General features: G+C 37.0%; 1 protein-coding gene across 1 annotated transcript in view; it reads right to left on the bottom strand.

Annotated features, from left to right (window-relative positions):
* Window positions 1-24,276, bottom strand: part of LOC114479138 (neuropilin-1a-like) — a 99,097-nt gene that overhangs the window by 14,631 nt on the left and 60,190 nt on the right. The window contains exons 7-11 of the mRNA XM_028472654.1: window positions 12,320-12,475; window positions 11,418-11,562; window positions 7,821-7,996; window positions 6,954-7,109; window positions 4,087-4,231 (exon numbers count right to left, since the gene is read on the bottom strand). Of these exons, the coding sequence (XP_028328455.1) occupies window positions 4,087-4,231; window positions 6,954-7,109; window positions 7,821-7,996; window positions 11,418-11,562; window positions 12,320-12,475 (778 nt within the window). The remainder of the gene's footprint in view (window positions 1-4,086; window positions 4,232-6,953; window positions 7,110-7,820; window positions 7,997-11,417; window positions 11,563-12,319; window positions 12,476-24,276) is intronic.

Below are 24,276 nucleotides of genomic sequence, written 5' to 3'. Positions count from 1 at the left end.
ACAAGTGTTAAAGGGAAAAAATATAAATATGTGTGTATATAAATATATATATGTACATGTTTGAACAGATGAATGTAGAGTGGATTGCATGAATCGTATAATTACATAGATATAAATGAATGAACTATGTCTCCTATTATAGTGTAAATAGGTGCATATTATAAGAAGATTATATTTATTATTATTATTTCCTCATTGTGGTAAATACACTGCTGTTGTGTTCATGTTTGAAATAGAAATCAAACATATTTTTTATAGAAAAAACATTACATAACATAACATGAGCTGTTTGCCCTTATAGAGCTTGAAGCAGCAGCAGCAGCTGACAGAGATCTGCAGGCAGATTGTTCAACTTCTCTTCACTTGATATTGTCGCTGGATATTTTTGTAAAACCAGGAGGAGACTCATTAACATGCCTCTCGGATTAATCAAAATCACACACTTTTTTTTAAATGACTGTTATTTAATAATTACAACATTCATTTTAACCTCATCCAGCGTACAACTGCTGTGCAAACTGGCCTTGTTTATCTTTTGAGGGCACTTGAGGTCAAAACTTTATCATTACACACATTAATACATCAGCAAAGAGCTTTGACTGAGAGTCAGGGTCCTTTCAAAAAATACCGTGATTTGGATAATTGAGCATGATTAGGACACTCCTAAATGACTCCAGATGCATTAAAGCGCACTCACGAGTGTTTGTACGTGCTTCAAGCAGCTTGATTAATGTTGCTCAGACTGCTTCTGGAGATAAACTGTGCTTCTCTGAGCCAGATGTAGACGTGTGGCTTTAAAATAAACGCTCCTGTCCTATTTTATCTTTGTTTGTGTTCTTTAACAATGTGCAAGTAGTGCACTCACAATGAAGAACCTGAATAAAGATCTGAGCAATATTTCTAATAATGGTGGCATCGTGTAGCAGGTAAATCACATGCATTAACAGCACAATAATAGCAGCTAAAGTAGTGTGGTCAGCCACTTAGTAGTGATGGTTCTAATGAGAATGTAGTGTTTAATGTATGGATACTACTAATATTGGCCTGTATTTTTAATATAATTGGTATCTCCACTGTTAGCCGATAAATTATGTTAATTTTAATACTCTTATCTTAAAGCTGCACTACCTGAATCTTGAACCATGACAGAAGGGTATGGCTGAATTCCAACCGTAAATCCCGCCCCCCACTCTGATAATCCCTCCCAGTCTCCTCCTCTGAGCGTGCACACGCATAGGTTGACAGTCCAAAGTTGCACCCAAGCATCTCCTTGTTCGTATTTTGTTGCCGAAAATAAATGTCATCGTCACGAGTACGTGTTATCACCGTGCACGCGCTTCGCTATATATCGTGGCAGCCAATGAGGAGGCTCCTTTGTGGGCTCTGCTCACTCCTCCTTTCTCTAAGTTTTGTGAGCTGGAGGGGGTGACCGCCAAGATTTTGTCTTCCGGGGTTTTATTAACCAAAATACTTACATATAAGGAATAGACAGCACACAGACGTACCATTTTTTTCAGAAATTATTACTTTTACAATATACTATATGATGCTAATAAGAATCTTTTTTTTAATTAATAAAATTAATTTGAGTACCCAAGCTTTAAGGTTTTTTGTTAATCATATGTGTAAAAAAAAACTAAAAACAAATACTGTAGCATACTGTATTCAGTCTACTGTAATCCAAGGTGTGTTGTTCTAAATTTTGACACCACAATTTAAATTTTTACAGCAAATGAACATTTGTTCTAAATATCAGGTATCAGTTTCCATTATTTCTAATAATAATCGGTTTCAGCCCTAATAAAAACCCGTATTGGTCGACCCTTACTGTTTATGGTGTAAGGTGATCTTTTTCTTCTACTGTACTTTAAGGTTTCTTTGTTGTTTATTTTGAGCTGGATGTGTGCTTTGATACATCTTTGATATCCAAATGTTGTTTTAGAAATATTGTCCATTTTACAGATTTTACTGTACCACTAATTTTGTTTAAACAAATTTTATTAAAAGTTTAATTTTACGAACAACTTTAAACTGATAGAAATGACATTTTTTCTTTAGATAACATTTTGTAGGACAGAAATGAATATATCATAGATTGTTTGCTCGAAAAAAAGATGGAAAATAAATCACTGTAAGAACTCCACATCCCATAATGCAATGCGCAATTTTTTTTTCCCAACAATGTCAATGAGAGTGTGTTAACGGTGGTATTGAAAAACATTTTTCAAGTTGCAATTTCAACCTTATTCATTTTTTTTTTCAGCAATTGATCTTCAATGTATTGATCAATGAGGCGTGGATTGTTTTTTTTGTCTCCAGCAGCTTTTACAGAATTATTCTTAGAGTTTGACGATGATATATGTGCAACTGTTAAACAGACAATGAAGATGCTTCAATTGCTTTTGTATCTGAAGTGTTTGACCATGATCGGAGCAGCTTTCATAAACACACGCGTTATAGTTTTATCTAAATGTCTAATGTGTACTATTGTAGCTGCCTGTGACTTTATCTGTACAAATGGTCTTAAAGAAACAAGAGTCAACTGCTGAGAGATGGTAAGTTTTTATTTAGAAAGCTTGATCTTTAATCCTTACACTTCTCTCTCATCCTTTACTTTTTGCCCTCATACCGTCTTTTATTCCCACAGCCGCTTTGCCTGATTCCCATCATTCTCCCCACAGGGGAATCAGATACTCGCGAGCCTCCTTCCTCTTTTCATCGGTTCCTTCTGCACCTCCTGTAAGAGGTCGAGCCCTCCCTGCCCCCTTCCCCTCCTCTCCCCTCACACACAAACCCTCAAACCATCAAACTGCGACCACTGCGGGAGATGAGATAGTCGCCTGCGTCAGCCTTTTCCTGCGCTCTCTCACTCTCTCTCTTGCAGAGCAAACAGCCTGAAGTGTTAGCGCTTCACTGTGTAATGGGCTGAGTAAGGTCAGTGCCAATACGTTTAAAAAGTGTACCTTTATTTGGCACAAACACTGTTAAAGCCATCTCTTGTCAAAAATATATTCAGTGTATGTTTAAACAACCAAGGCCAAACCCAAGTCACCACACAGACACTGAAAAGTTGATCTGACGGCTGAATATCCTTTGATTCAATTTGCTTTTTTTTTTTTTGTGCACACACTTGAAGATACAATAGCAGACCTTCAAACGATTGTTATATACAGTAACTGTATTCTATTATTGAAGCACCTTGACCTGACAAAATGTATTGTTTAAAAGGTAGCCATTATTAAGCCCTAGTGTTTGCACAATAATCATCCATGGCAAACTCTTATTGTTTTGTTTGCTGACGGGTAAAAAAAACAATGAAAAATCTTTTCACTCTGCACCACTTCAATTACACAGTTTATTTTAGGGGATTTAAACAAAACCAAAAGCCACAATTCAACAAAAGCTTGTCATTTTTTTTAATCTAAAGAAAGAATTGTGTAAACAAGTCTTAGAAAACACCTTTGAGGGATCTTTGGGTTGAGTTGTTGAGTATTAATACAATTGATTGTGAGTTTTTTTTAAATATTATTTGGTTCTTTCCACTTTGGACTGCACCTGAAACTGCTCAGATTGGTGATTTTAAAGTCAAGGAGGTTAAAAACGACGCAAAATGCATCTTTTAAAACCTGCTCCTGTGTTTATTCTATGTTTAAAATAGGTTTGTATCCACTGTGGGCCATCACCGTGGGACCTTATACGAGTCCCTTAAATCTAACTGCTTCCAGGTCTCTCCTAAATGGGAATTTGTTAATCCTAATAAGACTCTCCTGGTTAAATAAAGGTAAAAAAACAACAAAAACCCAACAACAAACAAGATGCTAACACGAGTAATAAAAATTCCTGAAGGCATTACTGTTGATAAGCAAGAGGTGTCTCTTCAAAAGAAGAAGTTGGTGCTGTGTGTGTGCAGCAATACCCTAACAAAGCTTTTATTTTATCTATATAACACAGGAAGTTGCACTAATCATTGGAAAGTAGCAGCTGCATGAATGAGGGTTTGAAGTTTGAACCATAGTATCCTCATAATGTAGACTTCATTGTTGCCGTTAGGTTAATCATAAGATGTGCGTGATAAGTGAGACTGACCGTCAAGTTCACATCCCAACAGCTCCAGGCGGAGACCTACACCCTCAGCCGTGGCCCTCTCTGGGTAGATCCTGACAAAGCGAGTGGAGATCGGGCCGATGGATCTCAGCTCTGGGGTGTCATGGTTCTGATTCCCAAAGAATATCTAAAAAAGAAAACATATATTATGTGTCAGAAAAACATGCCAAAACACAAAATTTCAACCAATCTGCTGTGAAGCCTTTAGGGATGGCATGTTTGAACAACATGTATTCATGTCTTAAAGAGTAACTGAACCCCAAAACCACTTCGTATGTATTTTATACAAATGTATTTGGTATGAAGAAGTGTTGTTGATTGATTCTTGTCTGACTCATATTTCAATTTGGCATATTTTGTTGTAAAAATGTAAGAGTGACTGCCCTCTATGGGTTTAAACCTTGAAAATACAATTGAAGTTTGCTATTTGCTGAGAATAGTGGTTAATGACATTTTGGTGGCTTCTTACATCACAAACCACCACTGCTGGCCCCGCCCCTCCTATATAAACTAGCCCTTGTCGACTGCAATCTGTATAGAGAAGGTTGAATTGAGAGAATTGTGAATAAAGATGTATAGTGAGTATTGAGTAGGTAGTTAGCATAGCATAGATTGTTCTTTGGAGATTTTATAGTACAGACTAGGTGTGTTTTAAATGCTCCAGAAGCCCCACCCATAATCATGGATTTTTTTTTAATTTGCATTCTCCCCAAACCCTCAGGATCTTGGTACTCTAAGTTTCTGCTGTGTTAAAAGGGGGAAAATAGCTTTTTATAAAGTCCCTTCACAAAGTACTAACTTTGATCTGTTTTTGTTTTTTTCAGACCTGCAGGAATATTTCACTTTTGTTTTGCATCATTTCAAGTGGAGGGTAAAATATTTGGGCTCCACGTGAACAAATGTTTGACAAATCTGTCTGCTCACACCTGCAACCGATTTCTGCATTTCCTCCACGCTCAAAGCTCGGCATAAACTATTAAACGATGCTAGCCATGTGTAACGCAAACATTGATGTGGGGAGTTTTTGATCCAACATTGGTCGCTTTGATAAGAGCCTAAACAACGTGAAAAGAAGCAAACACAGACGACGGTAAGGAAACCAGAAGCAGAAACCTTCCTTTCATATGAAAGCATGAAACAGAACAGATGAATATGATTACAGTCAGACGAGGAGCCAAACGGCAGGACACTGAGCACAAATGCACTCCTGTTTGTTGAGGATGAAGCAGTTTCAATGTGACCGACTGTAAATAAAACCACATGATTGGTTGTATCTACAAAGATAGTTCCTGAACATACCTTGCATGTATTGTTCAGTCATTAATGGCATAAATACATATAGCAGCTGATGCTTCAGCTGAACCTTCCTGCCTTCATCTTTTGAAGAGATTTTTTATGAAAACACAGAGAAAAACGAGCCGTGAGGAAGAACATCTAAATGTCTGTCTGCAGTAAATCAGCAGGAGTCTAACGGTCAGCCTCGTCCTCCTCCAAGCCATCTGGAACACATAGAGGAGGATGTCACACCGAAAGAGCCAGATGAGGAAAGGAAGTGGGATATTCTCTGCAGTGACACCAATATCCTTCTGCAGATGGAATTCATGTTAAAGCTGCAGTTTAATGGATGTAATACACAGGTTTCAGTTCAACCAAAGCAGCCTCTGTGTCTTTCATATCTCATTAATGTTTCATTTTGAGTCTGTGAAATCTGAGGCTTAAATGTATTTGATAGAGATTGCATACATTATATATAACCTGAATAACGTTCTGTTTTTATTCATTTCTATTACAATGCCTTCTCTGTAGAATGTCATCTATATCACTGTTTTGAAAATGGAGGTACTAGAGAAAGAGCGAGAGAAAGGAAAATTAACAAATTAAAGCATTACAAATATGTGGTTTTATGTTTGGTTTAAGTTAAACATGATAGTCAAGTTAAATATTACCAGTAACTCACAAAAAGACAACAAAAACATACAAAACAAGAAAAAAGATATGCTGAATAATAAAAAGAACAGACAACTACAAAATACACATTCTGAGCAAAATGTAGTCGTCGGACAAAGGGGTACAGGGATTCAAAAGTTAGAGAAAGGGGGTACTTGAGCGAAATGATTTTGAGAACCACTGGTCTATATCAAGCAAAGTTAATCACAGATTAACAATAAAACTCCAAATGTTCCTCTAAAGCGGCTTTATTTGTAACAAAGGCCAGTATGTGCGGTAGCCCAGCAGGGCCAACAACACAACACACCAACAAAAGTCACAACACACCAACAAACGCCACAGCACAACGGAAATAGGGGGGATGATTTTCAAAATAAAATACTATTGACAGAGGTTACCCAGGAGGAAAACACCGACCTTCCAGAGCGTCCAGCGACTAGCGCCTTGCATGGCAGTCCTGGCAGTCCTGTCCCACTGGTGTGTGAATGTGAGAGTGATTGGGTGAATGAGCTGATGTGTAAAGCGTTTTGAGACTGCTTCAGTGTGGTGATAAGGCGCTATATAAATCAAGTCCATTTACCATTTACCATTTCAGACTCTATCCAAAAACCAAGCACACATTCGGACTCGGGAGGACCAGACCTTTGGTACTATCTAAGCACTTTTAATACCATTTTAACTAGGCTGGTTGTTTTCTCTCCTTTTTGTTTGTGTCACACTCTGACCCAATGAAAACTCTACAAGTTGCAAAGAAGAACCAAACGCTTCCCTACAACATTTCACTGCTTTCCTGTGACATAAACCCTCCTGCTTGCGTCGACAGAACAATATTCTTCACGTCAACGGTCAGAATCTGAGTGGATCTCTATTATCTGACAGATGTTTAGTGAAAGTAAACCAACCTTGGGCTTGGTGCTGTTCTCCTCTTTCACAATGGTCCACTCTTCTCCATCCAGACTGTGGCCCACTTTGAACCTCTTCATGAAGACGTTCCTGTCACGGTGTTTACCTCCTTGAATCAACACGCCACTCACCATCTTGTCCTGGCCCAGATCAACCTGCCAGGTGGTTAAAGTTAGGCTTAGTGAAATGACAAAGGATGACTAATTTGGCCTATATGAAAGACATCAAGAGTTTGCCACCAAAGAATCGCGGCACATATCTTTATCTAGCAAAGCACATAATGACTTCCTACATCCTAAATCATCAACTTGAGGGGATAAATCCAAGAATAAAAAGTTATACACTATTAACAATAGGTGTGCAGATTAAAGACAATATATCTATGGAAAGGAACCAGGAAAATAGAACTTAAACCATGAAAGATTCTGTTACATTTCGGAGGGAATCCAGATAAATATATTGACTCTGGATCAGTTTAAAAAAATGAATTCGTAATTGACCGATATTTATGAAATTTTTAGTTAAATCCGAATCAGATACAGATTGTACATGTAATTGCAATTCTTTAAAAAAAAATGGAGGTATCCACACATTTGGACCTACTGTATCGTTATTAATGGGGATAGATATTTCTTCCAAGCCTTTAAAGTGTGAATGATTATGGTAGGTCAGAATCAATGATCCAGATAACTGCCAATAACTGGCTTAAGAGGAGATTTTGCACTTTTTGCGCTTCTTGAGATGTCTTCTTTTGGTGTAAATGATCTTTCTCAAAGGTACTTAAGCAAGCTGAATGTCAAAACAGTTTGTCTTCACACAATAAGGTTGTATATCCAATTATCCCACTGTGGATCTTCAGTTCTCACCTGTAGCCACTCGTTTCTAAAGGGTTGCTTGGTCTGCTGCCCCGTCCAGCCGGACCTCCCCGTCAGCAGGCGTGAGTTTTCCGCCACCCAGCCTCTGTCAGCGAAAGATGAGGCGCTGATCTGAGAGTCTGAGATCTGTCCGGAGACCATCCCCAACATGCCAGAACATCGGTAGTCTGTAAAGGGAGTTACAGCGAGATCAATGCACGAGAAAGTGGTGGATGGAGAAGTTTTAAAAATTGGTACGGTGTGATAAAGAAAAGTGTCACTACTTTCGGTATCTTGACATTAATGATGTCAGCACTTTTAGTTGACGTCCCCAGGGTACTGCTGCAGTGCTAAAATCTCCAGATTGAGTTCTTTTGAGCGGAGTGCTTAGCTATGATAATTTAGGAAAAAAATGAGGGTGCTGCTCCATCTCTCCTTGCCTGGGGTTAGTATATACTTCGATTATTCCTGGAAATGTAGAGTGTTTGATCTTTTCCTCGTGTAATGCATAACTGAAGCCATGCTGTGGAGATGAGCACTCTGTGAGGGCCTCACCATCTGTTTCAAGACTGTTTCTTCTGCTTGTGGAGGAGGACTGTCTTCTTTTACCATGAACTCTAAGTCTGTGTCGTGCAACAGAGCAAATCACAGACAATATCTCACTGATGACTCAACAGGACAATGGAGCTTTTGTGTTCATGTCTAATTACTGTTTGCTTGAGGGCACTGATCACATGCTTTGTTTTAGACCGATGACACTATCCTTATATACTTCTCTACTGTACTAGGATTAAATTAGTAATTTTAGTGAAAACCAAAACCAAACCCAAAACCAAATGTGTTAAAAAAACCCATGCATTAGGTGTGTAAAATCACACAATTCGTATTAGTTTGAAGTGCTGGCACAAGTTGTCCAAGGTTAATGTTTTTCCTCTGTGTGTCAAAGAATCCTGACGTTAGATAAAAGCCTGACAAATTATTCCCATTAGAATACGAGCACTTTGCATACAAAGTAAAAAGAACAGGCTGTTTTCTTCTTGTTTTCTGGACATATATATATATACACACATGTTTATTTACCACAGCCTCTAATCTTTTTTTGTGCTAAACTCAAAATAAAATAATAATAATTAAAAAATATAAATAGGTTTTAACAGAGCCCAACCAATTACCGTAAATGGTGAAGCTACTCCCTCTGCAGTAATTCCCTCCTGTTTCTTATGTAGGGTTGCTAGTAACTCCCTTCAGACATTGTTCATCTGGGGTCAGGTCTGTATGATTCAGAACTTGGGACTACAATGGTTTTTCAAGTAGGCGACCCCTGTTTTTATGGTGTTTCGTCAACTGCCTTATGACACCACCATGGGACTCCTAGAACTGTCCCTTCAGCCCTTTGGGCCTTATAACGAGACTTATGTTGATAACCAATAGAACGGTTATTGACCGATTATTGGCAGATACATCAGATATCAGAGTTTAAAAACTGTCAATATCAGTACTGGCCCCAAAAATCCCATATCTGTCGGGTTCTTGTTTTCGCTGCATGGCCATTTTAAAAGGCCAATACTTCAATAATCACTTATGCAACAGTGTTTTAAACTGGGGTGTCTGCATTGACATGATAATAAAATAATTGTTTAAACTAGAACTTTGGCAGCAAGTGTAAAAGCATTTCTGCGATCCACGTTAAGATTAAAAAAACAGACAGTTATGTCAGCATGGCATCGTCCACTAAAGTCAAACATATTTGCTCAATGCTGTAAAAAATGTGAACCTGGGGATTTCTTTAAAAAAAAAAAAAAGAACCTGAGGACTTGTAAAGCAGATTGCAATCCAAAAAAAAAACTGAATTCGCCTAATGCGGATGGCGTATGTTGAAATGCCACTCAACTAGAGCTTTCCTGTATGAGCTCCTAAGTGTGTACTAAAAACAAAGACAAGTAACTGAACTAGTAGGGGTGTCCCGATCAGATATCAATATTGGTCCAATATTAGCATGAAAAAGGAATATATCGGATATCGAATTCAAATTTCCGGATTCTCCGATATTTTTTTTTTCTTTACCCAATTCATTTTTTATTTATTTTATTCAATTGTAGAATACTGTATATACTGTGTTGAAGGTTAAGATCTATGTAACTGTCTTGCATCGTAAGAGCATAAGATCAGTAGAATTCACAGTCCAACCTACTGGGCATTTTAAATCTACCAAACTCCCTGACAAATAAGAAACTTGTGACTCTGAGTCTATGATGCTACAATGTATCATTCCAGGATTATGATTAGATACATACGAGAAAAGAAAGAAAAGCATTGTACACTTAATCAAATCCATTAAGCACAAACAGGATGTTTTAACAGTCATTGTCACTGGGTTACTTGTTCAAATGGTTATATCCACATGTTCTCCGATATCTACATTCGTTCACACTGTGAAGGCATTCTGTTCGTGTTCTTTATAGAAATCTCCTACAGAAAGACTGCTTACTTTTTTTTTTTTTTTTTTACTAATCTCATGAATACAAAATGCATCCCTTGGTCGGGATTGAAAACAATGGCTTGAATGAGAAAGACAGGGAGCTTTTCTTCCATGCATTTCATCATACTTTCAAATCACATGTTTAGGATTAAGAGTTTAGTTTGGGATTTAGATTAAAATAGATGAGAGTGAGGATCAAGTTTTAGAGTATGATTGATGACTCTGTCACGTGTAATACCTGTGCACCGTATGTGCACGCCCTCCTAACTGCATCATAACACATTTCTAAATCACCTTCTAAAGTGTTTCTTCTAGGATACATCAAAGACTTAGTTTAGTGTGATGTTAGAAGATGAGTAATGGGCCACCATAAATGTGTCTATACTTGTCTGGAATAAATCCAGTGCCTCCCTGTGGGAGCTTTAGAACATAAAGCTTTCTAACCACAGCATCTGTAGTTAATAACAGTGTTGGGAGTAACTAGTTATTTTTGTAATATATATTACAGTAATATATTCCTTTTTGAAGTAACTCAGTAGTGTAACTCATTATAAGAGTGAAAAGTAACTCGTTATATACATATTTATTTTAAGTGCATATTGTCTTTGTTTTCTCACAGTTTGCAATTATTTGAGGAAAAAAGATAATTATAATTAAATATAACTTATGGGGAACAAAAAAAAGCTTCCTGCTCCTGAAACAGCAGAAGTATTTGAAACAAAACTTAGATTGATGTTATTGTAACACTATCAGTGTGATATAATTAGTGTTCTGGACCAAAAGTAACTCAAAGTAGTGTAACTCAGTTACAATTTAAAAAACGGTGATATTGTAATACAAAGATATTACAATATCTTTGTATTACAAAGATATTGTAATATCTACTTACTAGTTATCCGAGTAACTAGTAAGTAGAGCAACTTATCCGCAACACTGGTCATTAACGCCTATTTTATGAGCAACAGACCAAAATAGGGAGTCAAATGTTCATGATCTAATGTCAATAACACATTTTGTGTAACATAAGGCATTGTTGCTTCATGAAAGGAGGTATGTTCATTAAGAATTAAGGGAAAATGAACTGAAATTGGCAAATTCTGGGTATTAGTCAGATTGAATGTTAATGTTACCGGAAGTTCTGCAGCCGTAGATCTCAAAGCGCATACAGATGCCCTGCTCCCACGTCATGGGGCGGATACGAATGTAGCGAGCTAGAGTTTGTTTTGGTAGGAAGGAGCGAACTTCATCTGTTGGGTTGTGGTTCCCCTGAAAGATCTGTGAACAGACATCACAAAAATATTAATTAAGTCTTCAACAAAGAAGCAATGTCCAACCTTCTATTATTCTGAAAGCCAGAGCATCTTAGCTACGACTTAAAACTATACATTTTCTATTGCAAGCCCAACAATGACATCAGCAATAGGTTTTTATCTTTCTGTTATCAACTTTGGTAACAAAAATATTTCTTCTTTAAAGGGCCCATGTTACGCTAAATCAACTTTTCTGCACTTCAAACGTCATAAAAGGGCTATGTGGGCTTCATACACATGCCCAAAGTGTTTTTTCATTGATTCCCTCAATCGTTAGTTAGAGGGTGATTTGCTCCTTTCTTACTGCAGGGTGAGCTCAAACACCTCGCTCCAATTTGATGACACGTTCCCACTTTGATGACAAATTTGACACAGCAATGAGCTGGAGAAGCCGCGCCTCCAGGAAGCTCTCTGCCGTGATTGACATGTAAACAAACACGCCCACGAAGGTGAGCATAATTCAGCATCCTTCGCGCAGTGCTATGTATGTATTTTCTACAGTCTATGTATGTACTGGCGAACGCCCCGCCCCCACGCCAGATTTCCAACACAAAAAAAAAAATTTAGAAAAAAAGGCTGCTTTTTTTTAATACCTTGAGTTGTCTGACGTCAAAAAGAAAGACAAAGCTTTGACTTCTTTTAAGGAAGGGAAATTATTCTATTTAATTAAACAAAATAGAGACTCCTTTATTACATGTCGATACTTGTTGACTAATCATTACCTTCTGCTTTGAGCCCTCCTTCACAGTGACCCAGTCCTCTCCGTTAGAGCTCAGGTCCACTTTGTAAGCACGTACGTAATAGTGCTTCCTGGTTTCTTTGGAGATCGCACCCTGTGTCCCCACGGCTGTGACAAACCTGAGGAAGCCCAAATCCACCTGGAAAGCAAAGGATTACAAAGACATGTTAGTACAAAATTTGATGAAGATTATAAAGGCTACCACAGACTTGTCGCTTCTGTAGTTAGGGGAAAAAAACTATAATGGTTAAAAGGAAAATCCCCATAAAAGCATAAAAACAAATAAAATACACATCACGGCCAAAATTCAGAACTGAAAATGTAGTCAGTTAAACAAGGATTTGCAGTATTTACAGTCATTTAAAAAGTTAAATACATGCCAAAGTGTTTATCTTCATGTGAGAGTGAAAAGAAAGATCTGTTGAAGTGAAATGTAAAAGTCGAACAAATGTAATAAGTTACAACAGCATTTTGTCCAAAACTACAGGGTTCAGCCAAGACAGAAATTAGTTGTGAAAGTAGAATAGAGATAGAAAATGCAGGGGGGAAAAAACCACAAATTGACTTCTCATTCCACAGCAATTACTGTCAAAAAGCACTTAGGCATAAAAATGAAAGCCTGGAAAACCCAAAAGTTTTGGTGTTTGAGGTCCAAATTAGCTCCATTGTACTCAAGCACGGTATTGTGTTTGGTTTAGGCACATTTTGAATTGTCAAAGTGGATCTAACTCACAGGGCAGCAGCTCATTCATATGCAGACAAATTGTCTTGCCTTAAAACTACAGTGAGCGAATGTAGCAAGGTGTAATATATCAGAGAGGAGACAGACAGGCACAGTCATTTTCACACCGCATTTCATACAAAAGGCAGTTCAATGGACTTTTTTTAACAGAATAAAAAGAATCAACAATAAAATGTAAACATTAAACAGTTTGAAATCAATAAAAACATTAAAAATCTATCTCAGTGTAAAGACTGAGCTCTTTTTTTCTGGTTTAGACTGAGAGGAAACAGTCTGTATTAACTCATAACCTTATACAGCAAAAAAGCATAGATTTCACTAACTATATTGGTTAACACTTGATAATAACCATCATCCATAATAGCTAAATAATGGTTAATTAACCTTTAGTTAATAGTTATTTACAGTTAAACAATGAACAAAGTCATCACGTTTTTTTTTTTTTTTAATAATTTGTAATGCTATAATTGATGTTAAATGAACAGTTTATTGATGAAAACATTATAAAATATTATACACTTTATAAAGTGTTTGTTAATGATTAACAAAGGATTAGTAAACCTTGATTTTTGGTTTATAAAACATATAAAGTTGGAACTAAATTTAAATCTAAAACATGTTTATAGATGCTTTATAAAGCATTAGTAAGGGATTATAATCTTCAGTTCCAACTTTATAATAACCATCCAGATAATGGTAATAGATGCTTCATAAAACATTTATAAACCATTAACAAATATCTGGTCCATGTCTCTCTAAACATTATAGATGTTTTATAAACCATAAACCAAGGTTTACGAATAATTTGTGAATCATTAACAAACACTTTATAAAATGTATAATATTTTATAATGTGTGCATCAATAAACTGCTCATATAACATGAATTATAGCATTACAAATCATTATTAACTATCATTTCATTGTTTGTTAACAATAAATAACTAATAACTAAAGGTTAATTAACTATCTATTTACCCTTTATAGATGATGGTTATTTATAAAGTGTTACCCTATATTGTTATCAATCCATGAGTAGACAGTCAAAATAGATGGCAAGAAAAACAAAAAGAAAACATGTTTGATAGACTTTGAAAGACAAACAATAAGTCACCCTGAATGGTTTTCCTTAGTATTCCTACTTGATTCACTATGGAATGCTGTCATCTCATCAGTGAATTTGATTACTGACACGATTAAGTTGTACATGTCAGTATCTTCTACATATCGACTGAACAATCTGCTAAAGACTCGAGCACCACGCAGGATTTGCATCGTGTGTTTTCTTCTGATGAGTTGATAATATGTGTAATCTCAGTAGTTTGAGCCTCAGGCAGCAGATCTAACAAGGATGTTGAGAGGAGGCTGTTTTACTGAGATACTGGAGAGTGTGCGTATGACGTGTGTGTGTGTGTGTGTGTGTGTGTGTGTGTGTGTGTGTGTGTGTGTGTGTGAAGAAACACGGCTTGTCTTCAAACGTCATCAGTTACTAATAGGGCAGATGTAACTATAGATTTGTGGGTTTAAAACTTACAGCTGTGGGTAGAGATTGAACTCTTAAAAAAGGACTGGTATGGAAAATAAAATATCAATTACGTATTATCAATATAACCTCAATTCGTGCAATGACTGCGTGTAAAAACGAACAACTCTTAACCCTCCTATTATCCTCAGATATTACTAACAATATTTACCTGTGGGGTCAATCTGACCCCAGGAATATTTGCCTCCAGAAAATGATTTTCATAAAATTGTTATCAGGCACTTTGTTTAGTTATTGAATACATAAATAACCCCTTGATAATGAAACATTGATCTGTTCTCTAGCGCCACCATCAGACCAAACTTTTACATTGCAATTAGATTATCTTGAATAGTTTTTATCCAAATCTTGTCAAATTTACTAACAACATTAATGACCACAAGAGTATGAACCCTATTGGTTGTGGTGATGATATGACCTTTCCTGCAGCGCCACCATGAATGAACCATACTGATTATTCCTGTGATAAACACATTTATTTACTTATCTTTATCTCCTTTTTGGTAAAATATTTGGGATTATTCACTATAAAGCCCTCTGCCTCAGACACTTTCTCATCTACGTCACTTTCACTGTGAAAGAGCTGTTCCAAAACCTCATTGTCTGTAAACCTTTTCCAAACACAGTTTTACACAGTTAAAACAGTTTGGGGTCAAACTGACCCCAGAGCAACACTAATGCATGCAATATGCATTCAGCCCAATGAAAAATACCCTAATGATAATTGTATGCTTAATCAATTCCATCAAATTAGGGAAAAATAGAATGGGTTCAAATTGACCCCAGAGATAATAGTCTATGTAACGCACTATTACCAGTACATCTTTCGTTCCCCTCTATACTGTTCACTGTCCTGCCCCAGTGGCTCACAGGAAAAGTAAACTTGAAGACATCACCCCAGTTTTTCCAGACAAACCAGCAGGAGATGTTCAGTTTTATAAATAAATATCACGGGCTTGAAGAAAGCATGTGCAGACAGTCGATACATTACAAACCCATCCATAAATGCATTTTACACTGAAAGCATTTCTGTGTCAAGCTTGTGAAAACAATACATCAGATGAATGAACGCTTTAATCCAGGGTCATTTCTCCTAATTCTCTTAATCTCTAATTCCATTTCTGTGATGGAGCTAAAACTTCTAATGTAGTAAACAAAGGATAATCAAGACAAACAATGTACTCGTCTGTAATAATGAAGAAGCATTGCACTTTCAGCTCTATCCTTTTATGAATGAAGCTAATTTAAATGCTGTGGTTTTATTATTGCGGCTCTTCTTTATCTATCACACAGTGTGTTGTATTGTGTTCTGTGAAGCAGCTGTGTGTAAAAAAAAAAAAAAAATCAATCAATCAATCTTTTGTTTGTATAGCGCCATATCATAACCAATTGTATCTCAAGACACTTTACAGTAGAGCAGTCTTAAGCAGTTTAAAAAAAGCAACATTCCATAAGTGATACTATCCTCTTTCATTGTAGGAATGCGAAAATGTTCCCTCTGAATCCTGACCTCAGGAAAAGCACAACTAATAAAAAAGACGGTTGCGTTTTTCTTTTAATCTCAATGCAGCAAACTGGCTCCCAGGCTTTTCAGAAGATTAGGATAGAAGAGCGATGAGTAGAGTGATAGTTATCATAAGGAAACATTTATCTACATTTGGATGTATTTTTACACAGGCAGGGTTTCGCTCTATGTAAAGTCGATATAAAAAGTTAATTCTCAATAGTGAAAACTAACACTAGTGATGTTTTTGTTGCGTTTGGACGCCTGTAATACATGACGTGTAACTGCTGCCGTGACACTGCTCATGATGGAGGACCCAGAGGCTGGGATTTGATTTATCCCACTGTTGTTGGATCAGGAAAAAAGGGACAAAAAAAGACCTTCCTACAGGGATGTGTGGGCACTGTGACTGACAGGCAAACCCCAGGGAAGCAATGTTTAGCTGGATTACAGCGCTGGCACTAAAGCTTGGCTCTGAGCAACATTCCCAAGAGATGTTTTGCTCGCATGTACAAAACAAACGGCAAGTTACAAGAATGTTTGTAGAATATATGGAGGGCACGAGTGAAGAAAAGACCTGACGATTAGTTTGAGTCCTTCAATGGGACATGTAAATGTGAAGTTCAAATGGGGACATTTACTCCCAGACTGGCACCAATTGATCTTCCATGTTCTAATAACTTAACCCCTTCCCATCATTTACTCCCAAGAAAAACGTTCACACTTTGATCTTTTTACGGGTGCAAACAGGAAAAGTACGAACCCCAGTCAAAGTGTGCTTCAAAGAGATTACACAGAACTCTGACTTCCCACCAAAAACAGGAAGCTGTTCCAGCAGAGATAGTGACTCAAAGATTTAGTTTTTGTCAGAGGTGATTTGTGGCTTTTTTGTGCACTTAGGTACACAAAGAACTGCAGGGATTGCAGTGGTTGCACAAATGACTCATTTCTGACTTCAACTTTTAAACATTTGTAAACTACACAATACAACACACTGACAATTCCATCTTATAGAACTTCAATATCCCAAAGTTAAAATGCATTGCCTTGATTAATGGCGTCTCAGTCAGCTGACAAAGGCATATTTCAATAGGGTGCTGAGTGAGCTAAATGTCGTCGTATTTTGAAGGGGAATAAATAACAGTGTTTGATCGGTTTTGGTGAAATAGGTTTGAAAGGATGAGAAAAAGAGATCATATATGTGGGAAAATATGTTATTGATAATAAACCTTTAGAAATCTCTTGATCCATAATCTGTCGTTAGAAAATTTGAGATGGATGACTTGAGTTTGATGGAATTAGTATTATTTCTATTCTTGTTACTCATGTTTCAGTTGTTTATTCCCAATGTATGAACTGCTCTTTTCTTACATTCTTCTTGCTGCTTTAACAACCCAAATATCCACACTGTAGGATGAATAAAAGTCTCTTATCTCTTTAATTTCCTAATACCAAACTTGATTCCATGTCTGCACAAGTATTCTAAATTAATGAAAGCAGAATTTGTTCCAGTGGTAATGTTTGATTTCTGCAAAGCTCCCAGTTAGTGATCATTTCCTACTTTGGAAGTCGACAATGTTGTTCCTCCGGGATTTGCTTTGGACTCACTCACAAACTTGCTTTAATGCTTTTTCCAGATGCACATCACTAAGCTCTTCCTGCTGGTGTCAAAGAGGTCTTCAAGACAAACAACAAGCTGGTTAAAAATACCTGAAGTCAGGGGAAGGAAGCCCTTCCTGAGCTTGCATCACTCCTTTTAGAACAAGTCAGTTTACAGCCACCTGTAATTATTTATCCAGACTTGAAGAAACATTTTAAACGTTGGTAGTAGGTACTTAAATTATTAATTTACACAAATAGTATTTGTTTAATCCACATTCCTCATCAGTCTTAGTGCTTGATTTACTGAAGCATAAAAATGTTTTGCATGTACGCTAACTTGACAGCAAACATGTGTTACTTAGTAGAGACTCATTGCACATTTAGTAGTTTTGCGTTAAAACTGAGATATTCAAAACAAAAGACGATGAAGAAACGCTCGCTTTTTTCTGGAGTCAACGTTTTTGGAGTGAACCAATCAAAGATGATTGAAACATGAGCTATTTTTGTCAATCTTTGGTTGATTCCCACGATAGTTCCTCTTATTTTCCCCACAGCATTCACTGTCTCACAGATATCGTGCTTCTCCTGCTTATATTCACATTTGTTTTCTGTATTTTTATTTATTTTATTTTATTTAAAGCTGATATCCGGAGTTTCTGAGAAACGTCTCAATGTCCCGCCCTCAACAGCCTCACTTCCTCCGCCAATCTACCAGAAGCCACGCCTCTACTTTTCTGCACGCGCATCGCGGAACATATTAAGGTCACATTGTTATAGGTCTATGGGTCAGGTAAGAGCCAAAATCATATTGATCTGTTTGCTGTTATGACGCACGGCCTTGTTTCCGTGCACAGTTCCACATTCACTTTGATTGACAGTCTCAAAAACAGGAAGTCGAAGACGATTGGCTGGGCGCACTCTGTGATCGTTTCCATTTGTATAGGGGTCTATAGGACAAAGGAGGGACTTATATACATTAATGTATATGAATGACCACCAGCAGTAGACCATAGTAAAAGACTAGCTAGCTATTTTTTCGCATTTCAAAAGAATCATACATAAACATAGATTTCTCAGAAACTCTGGATTTCAGCTGTAAATTGGATTAGTTTAATACACAATGAGGAAAGACATCAAATTAAATCAGAAACATATACAAAAATGTGTCAGGAGAGGTCGAAAAGCCATCAGGCTTATAGAAAGGCCCTCACCCCTTTATATGAGATAATAATAATCAAAATTTCAGTAAGAACATGTAAAATTCTTACATACATCGACACATGTTCAACCTTGTGTGAGACCAAATAAAAATGGACAATAAACAAACATAAACTAACAGATTCAACAGACAAACAGGAATATACTGTAGAAACTAAAACAGAGTTCACAAAAAAATAAAAATACATTTCACAAATTAAATGTAACAACAGTTTATTGTTAAGTTTTAGGGTTTATTCTCCTCTTCCACTAACCTCCAAAATTTGTCACAATCCCAATGACTATTAAAGATTATAGTAATTATGACATATGGATCACGTAGGTTGTCATTAGAGAACAGTAAAGTGAACCCTCACATTTCACAATATGTGATCACTGTGACTGATTACACACTGTAAATAGATAAGCTATTGCCTAATAGTATTCCCACCTTAGTCACATTCTTCATAATACAATGCCAGTAAGAAAGCTCTTGTTTACCCAATGACAAACAAAAACAATGATGCTGGGATTTTGCTTTTATGTTTTTCTAATTTCCAAAGGAAAAGTTTGCTTGCAAAAGTTTTAAAAACGCGACACTCTCTAAGCAGAGATAATAACATGTAATCATTTTTCTCAATAAAAGCATTAGGAATAGTTTCGCATCATTGAAAATATGGGGATGCTGATAAGTTGAATCACTATGGTACAAAATATGATAAGATATTCATCACGAGGGTAGATAATGAGCTCTGTGTCTGCTGCCATCCAAACATTCAGTGGGTGACATCACCCTGACAACAAAATGGATTGAGCGCTGAAAATAGACCCAATAAAATATAAATGCCTATGAATGAATAATAGAGGTGTTTGCAGTGGGGAAGGAAGGCGTGCAGGAATTAACTTAAAGTCCTGATTTTTTTTTACCCCCCAAGGAAGATGAATCGGAAGCTGTGATGCAAAACCATGCTGTGCAGAGTCGTCCACGCGCCGCACTTAATCAAATATAATGGTGAAATCTTCTCACAAAAATCCCCAGTCATAACTCAAGGGCCTCAAAGAGCTGGAAGGTGTGATGGGGAAAACAAGCGGCAGGTTCAGATGGTTATAAATCACTGTACCGGGGGATGGGATGCATTCTTTTTTTTTTTTCTTTCTAAGGATGGTTTTCACACTAAATCTGCAACTCTATATTCTAACACTGGTGCTGGTGCGGGGTTAAATACATGGGAAAGGTGGAGTGTGATTGGAAACATGTCGCACAAAATCCTTTTCTGATCCAGACAGTCCTGGACTTCATTATTGTTGTTTTTTCTGCCTTATAACACGTCAGTAGCAGCTGTGTTTCTAATGCAGATTTTCACAAAATAAAAACAATATTTCTAAATGTGGACAAAGTATAGTTGCGCTTTGAACATGTTTCCAATGAGGGTTTTTTTTTGGGCAGGAGCCTCGTAACTTTGCGAGACTTTGCTCCAAACCTCGTTATAACACTCTGCATTCCTTTGTTGTTTCACGTCTAATGTGGCAGTAATGATTTTTAAGTAAAATACTAAGAAATGTCTTGGTCTCCTCTTCCGTTTACACGTACCGCGCCATGTTTTCTAGGAGAGAAGTGGTCATGTGACCAGGTACAGTATATGTCACATTCTATTTAGATTTTGCACATTTCCAAGGGTAATGGAAACCCAGCTAAGGATATCCAAATTTGTTGACAGCGAAAATGTTTTTTTGTTTTTGTTTTTGTTTTTTTAAGAAAGCGTCTATTTGTATGGTTGCCATACGGACAACCCCCGGTGTAATTGGTACGTTACTGAAATACAAGTACGTAGTGTCTTAGGGTTAGGGTTAGGTTATAACCCAATACCGCAACAATTTTCCTATCACGTGACCTAAACTGGCCAAATAGGGGCGCTGCGTACAGAAAGAATGTCGGTATAATGATACAGAAACTGTACGGATAGCCACAGCCTTTTTTTAATGTCTGTATGCCCTATGCGAGAGCTGCCTGTCATTATTGGTGCTTTCACTCTGCGTGAACCCTGCTCTCCTGGTTGAGCTGACCTGGGATGCCTGAGTAGTAGGGGGTGGTTTGAGTAGGGGTCAGCATTGGAGTCGCTTTTATGATATCCTCACACACAAGAGAAACTCAACTCACAGATGTAAACCCAGTTTAATACACTATCGTCTTTAAACAGACTCAAAAAGCCTCTGCACTGTTTTTTAAACAGACCAAATGTAACTTCTTGTTAAAGTTCAGTTCTTTTTCTCTCCATAGCTGCTTTTTCTTGCTCAAAGACAATCTTTTTCTCTCTAAACACCTACTTTAATCCTGGATGTGCTAGTGTAGATACAACTATTGGCACAACTCTCTGTTTGATAAAGGAGGTAGCAGTTAGCTAGTGTTGAATCGATAACAAGCGCAGCTCTTTATGTAGTGTATATACATTTACACATTAAATGTAATGTAATCCCAAAAGGTATTAATAACCACAATAAACAATGGTTTATGGTAACAGTTAATTACTTATCATCTTATTCAGGAAGTTGCAGCCAGAAGCAACTGCAAAATAAAGGTGGATTATGTTTTTAACGTGTGATAATGTTTAAAATAATCTATAATTAAACATGCACCCCATCCCCTTCAGCATACTTTCCTTGTTCTTTTGTATATACAGTAGTTAATGTTATTGAGATAAAGGAAGAATTGTACATTTTTTTACTTTTGATTTGAAGATAACAGTTTTTAGTGGCAATTAAGCAGAAAAAACTGCTCAGGTTGTCTAAGGAATTTCTGTAACTCCATCTAAGTTTAGTTTGTACTGGTAATTGAGTATAACTATGGTACATTTTAATTTTTATGTGTTGAATTTGGGTATGTATGTTGATATATAAAACTACGTACATAATAATCCTACAAGGAAAAGAGTGTGATTTGATTGATTTTTTTAAAGGAAGAAATATTTATTCTCTGTTTTTTCAGGTTAATTTTATTAAAAAAAAAATTTATTCTCTCTGAGTTTTGTTTTAAGAAAGAGGCCTCGTCAAGACCTCAGGCATCTATTTACTTTATTATTTTATCTGTCAAATTGTGTTGCATGCCAACCTTTGTAAACTTTGTGTGATTGTTCAAACAAAAATACAGGAAAATAAAGAATAATAATAACATCAAATCTATAATTTGGTGTCAAAACATCAACATTTCTTACACAGTGTAATATACACAGACATGTTTTCTGGTCTGGTTTAACTTTAGCAGCAAACCTGACCAAAAGCCCCAATGTCTTTGTGAGAAACATGAATTCTGACCTTTTCCTGTTAACCCCCGTCCTGGGAGAAGTGGGGGACAAATGAAGACATCCATTTAAAGCCAAAAGCGCTGTTCAGTTTGGAATTAACAATAGAAACAAAAGACGGGCAAGGTGAAAGAGTAATAAAGATTAGTTGCGGCTACAATTGAATCCAAAGGCTTGCTCTGGGCTCTGAAGCCGTATCGCAACATATTAATAGCTTTACTGCTAGAGCACACACATGGCTTTGTATTGGAGGGACATGATTGACTTTCAATGGGTCTACAACCAAATAGTTTGGTTATTGAGTTGTCTAAATCTGTTGAGAAACCATTAAATGTCTTGAAATATCAATTGTATTTAATAGAGATGTCCCGATACGAACCCGATGTTGCAGCTTTGAGTATTGGTCGATATCGATACGATATCAGCACGAATCATACATACTTTTATTACTTGTTTTGTGGTGTGGAATGTTACAAAAGGCTTGATTATTAAAAAAAATAGACTCGTTTATTATAAACCAATGGAAAACATATAATTAACCTTTTAGAATAAGAATATTCTGTGATTGAATAAAAGAAATAAAAAAATTAAATAGATTTTGAAAAAAAAATCCAAAAAAAACAATATATAGAATAGATTTTAGATGCAGTCCGATAAAATCCGATATTAGTTTTCTGGCTGGTATAGGACTGATCAAAATTAGATGGGGACACCCCTAGTATTTAATATTCAAGCCATTTTATTACATTATACATCCGTCCTTCATTTTCAACTTTGTGTCAATATTACACAAGATCAGAACTGATCTAAATATAATTTCACAGGGCTCGTTGTATATGTGGAACAGTTTTCTTTGTAAGTTTAGCTCACTAACACTAAGACTCCCTTCCCCAGCCTGTGTGTTTACTAACTGCAGCATAAATAATATATAAAACACAAGACAAGCTACTTCTCCTCAGGCTAAATTAAAAATATCACAACTGTGTGTATTCAGTGGCCTTCTGTTCAACTCTACATCCTTCCATTACAGTATGAAGCTCTTAGCATTTAATAAAACACTGCCCTAAATATTTCAAACCTCACAGGACCAGAAGCTAAAACCAGTCCCAAGACAGACAATAGAGAGACACTCCAACTAATCCAGCACTCACTGTCTTCCTGTTGTAACCCTCAGAGGAAGGAAGTGAGGGTCCGCTGTAATTGCGCAGGGCATTGTGAGTCTGACTCTATGAGTTCCTGTCTTGGACAATAGGACAGTCCTGGACTCCAGACACACATTTAAGCTAGTCCATAAATCTCAAGGGGTAATCTGAACCAAGTCCAAAGTCTCATTGTGTAAAGCAGATGCTTTATGTTTACAAATCCTATAAATATCTGGACAAGATATGGGTAAAGAGTCATGTATATCAACATCATGGATTATGGTTTAAAGGTGCATTATCATGCTATTTTTCACCCATCTCCATTTGTTCCAAGAACCCCAAAAACATAGTATTTGAGGTTTATTTTCCCAAACTCACCTGTTTTCCAGAGTTTTAGCCTCTGAAAAGTCACTTTCTGAGCAACTTTACACAAACGGGCTGATTTGCGGCCTACTTATGCATATTCATGAATGGGCGTGTCTATAGACGGGACACTGACTTCCTCCTCCCCGCACGGTGACGTAGGGCCAGAGGACGGCCCGCCCTGCTCCCACCCACTCTGTAGCTGAACTCATGCTGCTTTATAAACACGAGACAGAGAGTGGGGGCGGGGCGTTCACTGGTACATACATAGACTGTAGAAAATACATACATAGCACTGCGCGAAGGACGCTGACATGCTCACCTTTGTGGGCGTGTCTGTTTACATGTCAATCACGGCAGAGAGCTTCCTGGAGGCGCGGCTTCTCCAGCTCAGTGCCGCGTCAAATTTGTCATCAAAGTGGGAACGCGTCATCAAATTGGAGCGAGGCGTTTGGGCTAACCCTGTAGTAAGAAAGGAGTAAATCACCCTCTAACTAACAAGTGAGAGAATCAATGAAAAAACACTTTGGGCATGTGTATGAAGCCCTAATA

This window comes from Gouania willdenowi, chromosome 17 (assembly GCF_900634775.1).
Source record: "Gouania willdenowi chromosome 17, fGouWil2.1, whole genome shotgun sequence".
Lineage (NCBI taxonomy): Eukaryota > Metazoa > Chordata > Actinopteri > Blenniiformes > Gobiesocidae > Gouania > Gouania willdenowi.
Note: the sequence above shows the minus strand (reverse complement) of the source record. Positions and strands in the feature narration are given on the sequence as shown.